Consider the following 11,098-nt stretch of genomic DNA (forward strand, 5'->3'; position numbering starts at 1 on the left):
ATAATTATTTGTTTAATTTTTTTATTCACATGTTAACAATATGATAGAATGAGAGTGAATTTTTAAGAAATCACGCAATTTAAATTGAGGTGTAAAAGTATTTTCTAAAAGGAACAATTAAAAAAATTTTAAACTAATGTATAGGGATGAAATAGTAAATTAGTTATTATCTCTCATCCCCTCCTCTCCTGAACCCAACAAAGGATTATTAAAAACCCCTCTCCTTCCCTCCCATTCAACAAAACTAAATGAGATAATATTAAAAACCTTCCTCTCAAGTAAAAAACACCTTAAAAGAACAAACTAACCATGTTCGTAGCTGTAACGATAGTGGGAATAAACAATGAAGGAAGTAGTGACTCAAGCAAACTAATAGTATTGAGCGCGATAATAGAATCTTAAGAAAGCAATATTAATAATTTATTTGAGCTATGAAAAATGCTCCATTTACTTCAGATTGCTCTACGCATGAAGAATAGGCACAATCACACAACTAGTTATTATTATTTGTTAATATTATAAGGTTAACTAGCAATTTAAACCTAAATTATGGGTAATTTAAACTCTAAATTTGTATTTGATATATTTTAAACCTTGAACAATTAAATATAGAGCCATCTCACCCTCATTGTTAATCTTTAAGCAGGTGAGGCCTACATTTTTTTTGGTCCAAATTCTTTGTCTCTTTGCTTTTCTTCTCCCCCTTCTCCCTATCTTTTTAGTCACCCTTCTAGTTTCTATTCCCATCATCATGTTGATGATAAATCTGCTCATGCATTGCTATAGGAACTTGGAATCAGTATCATGGTGAAGGTAAGGTAATGTTGTGGTTCTTACTAAAAAAGAAAACTAAACACATTCGAGTTATTGGCTTATCCAACTCGGCAACATTCATGATTTGATTGTTCAATTGTCCCTTAGAGACACAGTCGAGAAGCACTATGCATGGTCGCCCCTCATCCTTTCTTACTCTCAATCCCATCCTGCAAGATATGAATCTACTATTTTTAGCTCACTATCTTTTATATGCTTTGGTGCAAAGCTATTTGACAAGGCTAAAGAAGTGATATGATGAATTCATGCAACTAAGGAAAACCAGGCTGACATGATGGTCCCTCTGATAAGTGCAGGGAAGCAAGTTAAGCAGGAGAGACTGAGCAAAGCCAAAGAGGATAAAGGTGAAGTGATAGCATGGATACTTTGCTTGATTTAGAGTAGATTGAAGAATGAAGAGTAAGGAGAGCTTTGAGGAGGGAGATTCACTTTCATTTCTAAGATTCGGCGATAATGGGGTGAATAATGGGATTCTAAACTTCTTAGTGATGATCATTGCTTGTGAAAGAGAGGATATTTAGTGGTTAAAGAAGAAATGGAATGGTAATGATTTTAAATTCACCACATTATTTTGCAAAGTTGAGCAATATTGATGAAGTGACCTATTATGAAAATTTGATGTCAAAAAATTTCTTGCAAGGAGGTGTTATGGTGTAGTGCATGAAAGAGGTGTATTGATTTTGATATTATTTTTCCACAATTTTTTTCTTGCAAGGAGATGTTATGTTAGAAAACTTGACATCAAAGGAGGCTTTGCTCTGCTTGCTTTCATGAAAGCAGTATGAAGTAATGAGAAAGAGGTAAGGAGAGGAAGGGAGGAGAGAGGTAAAGATGCACTGAGATAGAGAATGTGGGCCCCACTTTATTAAAGTAACATTTATTAGTTACAAATTAACAGTGAGGGCAAAATTGTTTCGTATTTAATTATTCAGAGTTCAAAATATATTCAATACATCAAAATATATCATATAACCTATTTGGTAATTGGTATGGTGGAATTGAAGGGAGAGAAGCGAAAGTGAAATTGAATTTTTTGTGTTTGGCAGGCACAGAATAGGCTTCTTAGTGAAAGCAAATTCTATCAAATCCATAAGGTTGGATTAACTTTCATGGAATCATTAATAAAATGACAATTATGCCATTGCTTATCACATTTCAAACAATCTAATCCCTTAATTATTTTAACCCTACCCTAATTGTCGACCTCTTTCCTTTTGCCTTACCAACCTAATCTCTATCGGCAACTTTGTCAATGACCAACTTCTCTTACTTTATCTTCCTCCCATTCTTCTCTTGTGTCATTTCCTTTCTTCCTTTCCTTCACTCCCACTTTCATCTTGCTTGGTGTAACATCTTGAAAATTAACTAAAGTAAATGAGAGTAAATAAGTAAATGTAAGTGGTCTTGGGTTAGTGGATGGTTTAGAGAGAGTTAATGGACCTATTAGGTGGTGGTTATGGCCTTTTAGATTGAGTCTAGAGTGAAGTTGGGCTACTTGAACCCTAATGAAGGAAGAAAACATAAATTACACTTTGTCACACTATCCATTGAGGCATGTGTTACATGCGCCATGGTGTATAGTCCTAAAATAAGAGTAACCTCTCTGTACTATCTACCATGACCTATACTACGTGCGCCACGATGCATGACTGAAATTCTAAATAAAGAACAAGTTTAATATTTAAATTCTAGAAAGGAGGAAAAAGAGTTTGAGTAAGAGGGAGGAGGAGCACAAGTTTTGGGCTACTGGGGCACCTATTGATGGGAGTTTTAAGAGGATTAGTGTTTTTAATTGCTAAGGTGAGTCTTTCCTATTCCTCTTCCTTTCTATACTATTTCTAAGCTAGAGCTTGTAGTTGGAAAGTAATTTTCAGACCTTTAGGGTTTTAGGTATGAACCCATTGACCTAAATAGAGTTAATAAGAGTTATTTATGTTATCTACTCTAAGGTTTAAGGATTTAATGCTCTTATTTGGTTGGGTCTTCATTAATGGCTGAAAATGAGCATTTGTGATAGTGGTTGGGTAAGTTTGGAAGTTGTTTAACGCTATTAATAGTGAATAAAGGGTTTAATAAAGTTAGTTTAGGCTAAAGGAATTAATAAACCTATAATTTGTGCTTAAATGCAAGAGATTGAGATTTTGGGATGATAGAGTTCTGATTAATGCGAGTGAAATTGTGTTAATGATAATATTAATAGGTATTAGTATGATTAATTGCAGATTAATTATCTTTTACACCATTCAAGCTTTGATAAAACTTTGGAAGTACTTGTGTATGAGGGTTAAATCTTTGATTTTTCAAAAGTTTGAGATAATTAAGAAAAATTTAGATTATGTATTTATTGTTTAATTGGTTATAGAAGTTTACTAACTATTTTCAAAATATGTGAAATTGCTTCAATGCAAATGTGCCATAATATGATTGTATTATGTGATAATTGTTATAAGTGAGCTTTATGAAAATCTAGTTATATGTACTTAAAAACATGTTGAAAGAATTATGAATTATCATGATAATGTGTTATAGTGGAATAAGTGCTAGTCTTTGGCATAAGCATTTGACATGGGATATGATAGCAAGATGATTAATGATACGATGAGTATGATGCTTGAGAATGTCCATGCCTTGAATATAATATTTGAAAATTTACATGCAATGGATGTGTTTTGAGAATGTGTATGATATGTGATAAGCATGTGTTAAATTTGCATGATCATGATTGGCGGGAGTTACAAACCCACGTGGTACGGTTGCCATCTAGAGCTTGATGTTTTGCCATTTATTTATTTCCCCACCTGTTCAATAAAGGACTGTCATATGATTTATTAAGGAACTCAAACCTAATTACTATTTATTTGTTTAATGAGGAGACTAATTTAAGGTTATGATACTTGGCTCAGGAGCCAAGGGAGAAAAGATAAAACACTCTCACTTTGATAAAAAACTTGTATTATTCTTTCGTGGTTTTGAATACAATAGAATGAAAGCTATCTATACTAGTCTTAAGTAGGTAAAAAATTAATACAAATGGAGAAGTTATGGAATAACTTAATTTTAAATGGAAAGGGTTACAAGATTTAAAAGTACTTAATAGCACTTATTGGGAGCTTATAGAAGTTACAAACACTTCTTATAATTTATGAATAGGAAAGTTACAGAAATAGTAAGGGTTATGGAGATGGAGCACTCAATTCTATCTCAATACCCCAATAGTTAATTTGAGGGAAATCATGGTCTAGAAATGCCAACAAAATAAGGGAAAATTTCAATGAGGGCTTCTTGACTAGACTTAATTTCAATCAAAGTCTTTAAAATTCTAAAATTTCATGACATATGTGGAGGATTGAAATGAAATTAAAGAGTTGACTGAAATGATTTCATTCTCCTGGTAAAACTAGATGTATGAATAATTCATGTAGGAAAATTAACAACTGAGTATAAAAAATAAAAAATTGATGTAGGTGAAATTTGCAACTCTCATTAACAGTATAACATTATTATAAATATAACAAATAAAGCTAGACGCATGAACAACTCGTGTATGAAAAATGAATAATTGACATAGGTAGAATGAAAGTTGCAAATTCATTGTAGTGTTATACTATATATATCAGTTATTCATTCTCTATACATTGGTTATTAATTTCTTATATGAGTTGTTCATGTACTTAACTTCACTAGAAATAATAAAATCATTTCAATCAGAATTTTAATTTTATTTCAGTTTTCCACATCTGTAATTAATTTCATAATTTAAAAGGTTTTGATTGAAAATAAGTTGAGTCTAGGTTCCTCACTGAAATTTTTCCACAAAATAAAGCTTGTGCTATAGCACCAAAAACGACGTCGGTGTCCTATTCACCGGGACTCCGTTCTCTCAAACAATCGCGTGTGTTTTAACATAGGACACACAGCGACCTCCGGAGAGCGCCGTGTGGGCGCTTCGAACTTTCGCGTTCTTCGCATGGTAAGTTGCCAAGTTCCCACGTATACAAACGTTGCTGCTGGCCTCCACCAACTACTTGAATGTCAGCGACGCAGAGGATCGTCTGCGCTCTTTCTCACTCTTTCCCTTGTTCACTTCCTCCTATTTCGTCTTCCTCCTCCTTCAAATCTCCTTCTCTTCTCTTCCTTCCCTTCTCTCGTCATCACAGGATTCTAGCTCGCTCTGTGCTTATCTTTCCTTCACCAATGCCTCTCAATCAGGTTTGTAATTTGCTGCTGAATCTCTCTCATATTTCAGTGTGCGATGTCTTCTGCGCGCGCTTTTATTGGTGTTGCACTTATTGTCGCGTTGGACTGCCGTTGAATTGTTGCTATAATGACTGATCAGTGCTAGTTCTAATTGCGATGAAAGATGCTTATATTATCCGTGATGGTTTGTTTGGTGATTGAAGCTCCTTCTCTTACCTTCCATCTGTTCTTTCAGTTTATATTTTCATAGTTTAAATTTGTTCTGTTTCTTTGTCACTGAACAATTTTGAACTGTCACGCTATATCTTGTTTTGTTCTAAATTGTAAGCGTTGTGAGGCAAGTTCGTTTTCACTTAACTGCAGCTCATAATTTACAAGTGGTACCGAATACGCTTAAGGTTACTAGTGTTGTTTAAAATTTAAGTTGTTTGCGCTTTATTTATTTATTTATTTATTTTAATTTAGTCCATGTTTCTTTGTAGAGAGCTGGTCGGTACAAAGAACCAAAGTGGCAAGAGAAGCCTAAAGCTGACAGGATTTCATCGGCCACCACTGATGCAGCAGGTGCCGCTGTTGAAACTATTACTCACAGACTGTCTGAAATGCATGTCGCTAAAAATAGTGGCCAAACCAGTGTTCCAGCTGCAGCCATACAGTTTGGAGGCGTCCAAACTGTTAGTCAGTTCACTGTGCATGGTTCAAAGACAGCCTGGAAACCTAAATCCTATGGAACAGTAAGCGAAACCACAGTAGATAAAGTTGATGCAGAAGTGGCTTCAACTAAAAGTAGTATTGCTGGTTTGAGTAGGAATGATCTGATAGAAAATTTTACGGTGGACAACTCCACTTACTCACTTGCCCGCATAAGAGCTACTTTCTACCCCAAATTTGAAAATGAAAAGTCTGATCAAGAGGTATATTCCTTTTTTATATTGTTTCATTTCTAATTTTCTCATCTTTGTTCAAATTTGTTGAAATATGTCATGTACACATTTGAAGCACTTTCCTCGTGAGCCTGGTCTTCAAACTATATGCTCACAAGTCACATCACATGGTTGCTTTCTAGGAAATTTTACAGACAAAGTAGTACAGTTTATAAGGAAGCTTCTGTGCTGGGTTAAGCTTTTTGGAACGGATTCTAGATTGTAGAGAGGCTGAAAGAAACAATTTTAAAAACATTATTTTTCCTCTCCAAGTAGTTTTCTTTGCAATTGAGGATTCTTCGTTGACATTCAAACCAAATGCTATGAAATGAAGCTGAAGCGATCTTCCAATTGCTGATTTTGTTTCCTAGCATCAGAATCACTCCTCCAACTACATTCATAGATGCAGCTGCCACAGATTGTTAAGCCTAGATTCTTTAAAATGACCTTCATAACCCTATGATTACGATCTAGCGTTGAATGTGGTTATCATTTCTTTGAAGCCATTTTATGGCTGTGAAGTTCAAACAAACTATAAAATATTCCGTTCCTGTTATCTTGGCTGTACCCGACTCAGATTTTGCACCAATTTCCTTGGTAGTTTTTTCTATTGCTCATATTACTGCAAATTGTGTTAATCAGTATTGAGATCAATTTTTGTTTCAAGCAGTTGCCCATGCCATTTTATTTTTAGAATTGTTACTGATTTATATTGCTATGTCCCTGCAGATCAGGGCAAGGATGATTGAGATGGTATCTAAAGGTTTGGCTACCTTAGAGGTATTATGGTGCTTAACATTTTTTTCTTAGTCAAATTGAAAGATTGTTTTAGTTTCTTTATCTGAGTTTTAGTATTAAAAATTAGACTACCTGATAAACCTCTATTTAATGAATTTTCATGTGTTGGACTAAATTGAGTTAATTTGCAGGTCTCACTTAAACACTCTGGTTCCCTTTTTATGTATGCTGGACATAAGGGTGGAGCTTATGCCAAAAACAGTTTTGGGAACATGTATGAATGATGTCTTACCATTAGTTTTACGTTATTTTGTAGTTTTAATTTTGAAATTTGGTTTTTATTTGCCATAATGGTCATCAAAAAATACCCCCTCTGGTCCTATCAGTAGGACACTTTTTTAAAGTAATTTTTGGTCTAAAATGTAGGATACTTTCTAATATTTAAATCACTTTTTCTAATTTTACTCTTTTTTGATTAACGTGAAGGTATTTAATATAATTGTATCATTATTAAAAGTCGAGGGTTAAAAAAAAAAAGTATATCAAATTTTTTATGGTATCAAGAAAAAAGTAACTTGTCTTAAGATACGTGAAATGGTTGAAATAATCTTACAATAAGGACCGGAGGGAGTATATCATATGAGAAATTTTGTTTATGACATAAAAAAATATTTTATCCATGATGGAATTCTTGATTTCCATGATGCTCAGTTTCTGTTATTACATTGATCCAGGTGCTGAACTTCATTTCTCCAACGGAGTTTTTGATTGATTAGTATTTAATTTATGAATTAGAGTTTATTTTGTTTTTGATTGGTGGGGTGATGTTTATTATATTTAGGATAACTATGCTTGTTAGGAGTTTTAGTTATGTTATCATTGTGTTCATGTTACCACTTTGGAGCCTACATTCTTATCAATATGACTTTTTTAGACTATTCTTTTTTCCACATTTTTCTTATTATTTAAATTCATTGAGAATATTCAAAGCTCAATTTCAATCTCCCTATGCCACATTTTGTGCTTGGATTTCCCCCGTTTATCTTTATCTTCAAACCAAAACTTAGTTTAGTGTGCCATTATCCAAATTGACTAGAAAATACACTAACATCCCTGAGCATCTAGTAGATCGTGGAAAGTCACCCTTAAAAACTGGCTTGTAATGGGAAAGAATTATGCGTCTTGAGTACCTTAAGAATTACTTGCAGCTCAGCAATGTGTCACTTCATTCTCAAGGGGTGTGTTCTTTTCTAGAGGAAAATAATGCAGATCCTTTATTTATTTAATAGAATTTTTATTTGATTAGAATCTTATTTGGGGTGGATAATGGTTATCCATATTTAGGATAAGTATTTTTATTTAGAGCTTTAGTTACAGTTAGAATTTTACTTGTGTTCCAATTTTATTTACTTTATTCTTATTAATTATTACCTCATTAGTGGGACAAGGTTTCTTTTTGTTGTGCTCTTATTGATTTTTTGAGTCTGGAGAGTTTTTTTTTTTTTTTGAGTTTTTCTTATTCATTCTTCACCATATGTATTGCTGTGTTCTTCAAATTATTTTGCTTTTCAGATTATATTTATAATTGTAATGTTATTTTGCCTGGCACAGATATACTGCCGTGGGTGTATTTGTTCTTGGACGGATGTTTCGTGAGGCTTGGGGTACTGGAGCATCAAAAAAGCAAGTCGAATTTAATGAGTTTCTTGAGGTGATACTCTAAAAGGGAACCCAAAAAAAAAAAAAAAAAAGATTGGACATGTTAGCATGCGATAGGCTTCTTTGATAGCACTCATTAAAGCATCTCCAAGGATGAAACAAATTAGTAAAAGTTGGAAAGATCCATCTCCAGTAGTAAAATGTTACTTAATCATGCTCTGTGAAAGCTTTATATGACATTACATGTCTGCAAAATTCAGGGGTAAGATGTGATTGGGGTATAAGATCTGCTAACCAACAGCGGATTTAATTTACATTTTTCATGTAAATTCTGCATGCTTAATTGGACAGTGTTTCATATGTTAAAAATTGCTTTAATGTGGAAGTTGTATTCTTTTCTTCAACAATGCTTGTTAACCTGAATTTCCTTCAATTGCTCCTACCTCTTGTGTTTTTGGGTTATTTTCTAAATCATTTGTGTGATTTATGATCAAAATTTTTTAATGCTTGGCTGGTGAAATGTTTTGCATTCCTTTAAACACAGGTTTCTGATGATTCTATTTTCTGCTTTTCTTGTTCTTGGAAGTTGGAACTTGACGTACTTGTTCTTGCTCTCTTTTTGGTTGATTTATTTTCTCACTCCTGGCATTTACTTTTGAGCTTATACATCCCTTATATTCAATCACTTTTCCTAGACTTATTTTTCAATCTTATATCCGCTTTTTTGTTGTAATTGACACATTTGACTAGCTGTGAGTCATGTTTAATGGACCTTATCATTATTTCCTCTTTCAGAGAAACCATATGTGCATATCAATGGAACTAGTAACTGCTGTTCTTGGAGACCATGGACAGCGTCCCAAGGAAGATTTGGTTAAAATAAATTTTCATTTTATTGATTTAGAAATTCCTGGTATTTTGTTCCATCATTCCATGTGGTGTCCTTTTGAGTGTTGTTTAGTTTAATCAGTGAAAGGAATTACTTTTGTATTCTGCATAGGATTTTAATTGAGGCCAGGTTAATTGCTTGTGGTTATGAGTTATGACCATCATTGTCGAACTCACCAGTCAACTTGGTTGATTTGGTGAGTTGGGGCAATTCTACTGAAGGAAAATGAACTGAGTTGCTCATGAACTTGCAGCGTTAAAGACCACTCATAACTTGTTGAAACTGACAAGAATTTTTTGACTCACTCACAAACTCATTGAATGAGTGAGTTAAATACATTACATGAATTTGGCACGGTCACCCTAGGAATTGTTGAACACGGGACAGGTACAGATTCCATTATTTTTCATTTGAGATTACTTCCATATAAAATTTAATAGCTATTTATTAATATTTATCAGTGAAGATAAACTCTTTGGAGAATACATTTAGTTACCTTTTCTTTATGAATTTATATAATTTCACAAGTTCAATACATTGACTCTAGATTTAGATGCTCAATTGTTGGTTGCGGATGTAGACAGTGAAATATGGTTGTAACCATAACTGCAAATTCCAAGTGTTGTTGTGTCCAAAACTTATATTATTTTATATCAAACAGACTAAGAATGGTTGGTGTAGATCTCTATGTAGCTGCAGCAGGTATCTGATCTGCATGGTTTACTTTGAGTTTGATTGAAAGCTTCATGTTCTAGACTTTTCTGTTGCATTTGAAAGAACTGATGAAAATTTTGTAGTAGCATTTGAGTTTCTTTTGACATGTAATGTTCTACTCTTTTAGTAAGTAAAGCATGCTTCAAAAAATAGTGGTTTTCAAAATTTATTTCATGCTCAATATTGGGTGGAACTATTTTTATATAATAATGCTATTTTATTTCTTTTTTTGAGCAGGGTAGTCACTGCTGTCACTGAACTGGGCAAAGGAAGGCCAAGTTCTATTCAACTCCTGAGATAATTGCTTTCTGCAGAAAATGGCGCCTACCTACAAATCATGTGTGGTTGTTTCTACAAGGTGAAAATTTAGGGGTTGCGTTACTTTAACTGTAAACTAGACATGATTTTCTTTGCATTGCATGGAATTTGAGAAATGAACTGCCCTATTCAGGTTTATAAATAGTATGGCTTGCTATAGGCACACTTTTTGTGCATTGCACAGCAGCTTAAATGTATAGTGTATGCCTCACAATGCAGGCATACTCAAATGATTAGAGAGCATTAGAAGTTCTGTTTCATTTCTACTTGTCACTGGTTTGCATATTATCGGGTTCCTTGTCTTTCATAATGAATGTCAATGGTCTTTGTAACTTAATTATTATGTTCTTAAACTTGTTATACTTTTGGCATAGTTTTTTCATCTTGAGATAGTCAGATTTATATAATGGTCAACTTTTTGGCCACAAGTGTTTCGACAATCAATGGGTTAATTGGGTCATTGTTACACAATTTTCTCTTGTTGCCATACATACATGCTGTAAGATATTTCCACTTATTTTATAAGTGTTGAATGCTTCTCTTCTGTTATTTTTAAAGCATTACACTTAGATGTTGATTTTTCTTGTCAAATCAATCTGGTTTTAAAGTCTGTCAGAGCATAATAAAGAATTTTTGGTCTTGCTTTTCTCTAAATGCAGGAAATCAGTTTCATCCTTCTTGGCTGCCTTTGATGCCTTATGTGAAGAGGGTACGCTACTCCTGTATGTAAGGCTCTTGACGAGATTGCTGATGTATCCATACCAGGTATGGTTTTAAGGGTAACATAGTTGATGAATTTGACCTTTGTGTCATAGATCATATGTTT

At 33.6% G+C, this 11,098-nt stretch overlaps 1 protein-coding gene across 1 annotated transcript; it reads left to right on the forward strand.

Annotated features, from left to right (window-relative positions):
- Positions 1–4,684: 4,684 nt before the first annotated feature.
- On the forward strand, positions 4,685–11,037 carry LOC129299150 (tRNA ligase 1-like; the record flags this gene model as incomplete). Its single annotated transcript, XM_054937602.1, has 8 exons — positions 4,685–5,043; positions 5,514–5,945; positions 6,684–6,734; positions 6,884–6,966; positions 8,304–8,403; positions 9,147–9,224; positions 10,269–10,312; positions 10,932–11,037. Coding segments are annotated over exons 1-8 (1,074 nt in total), but the record flags the coding sequence as incomplete, so codon positions are not given.
- Positions 11,038–11,098: the final 61 nt, after the last annotated feature.

This window comes from Prosopis cineraria, unplaced genomic scaffold (genome assembly GCF_029017545.1).
Source record: "Prosopis cineraria cultivar Desert tree isolate PC_DT_omini unplaced genomic scaffold, ASM2901754v1 PC1055, whole genome shotgun sequence".
In the NCBI taxonomy this organism is placed as follows: Eukaryota; Viridiplantae; Streptophyta; class Magnoliopsida; order Fabales; family Fabaceae; genus Prosopis; species Prosopis cineraria.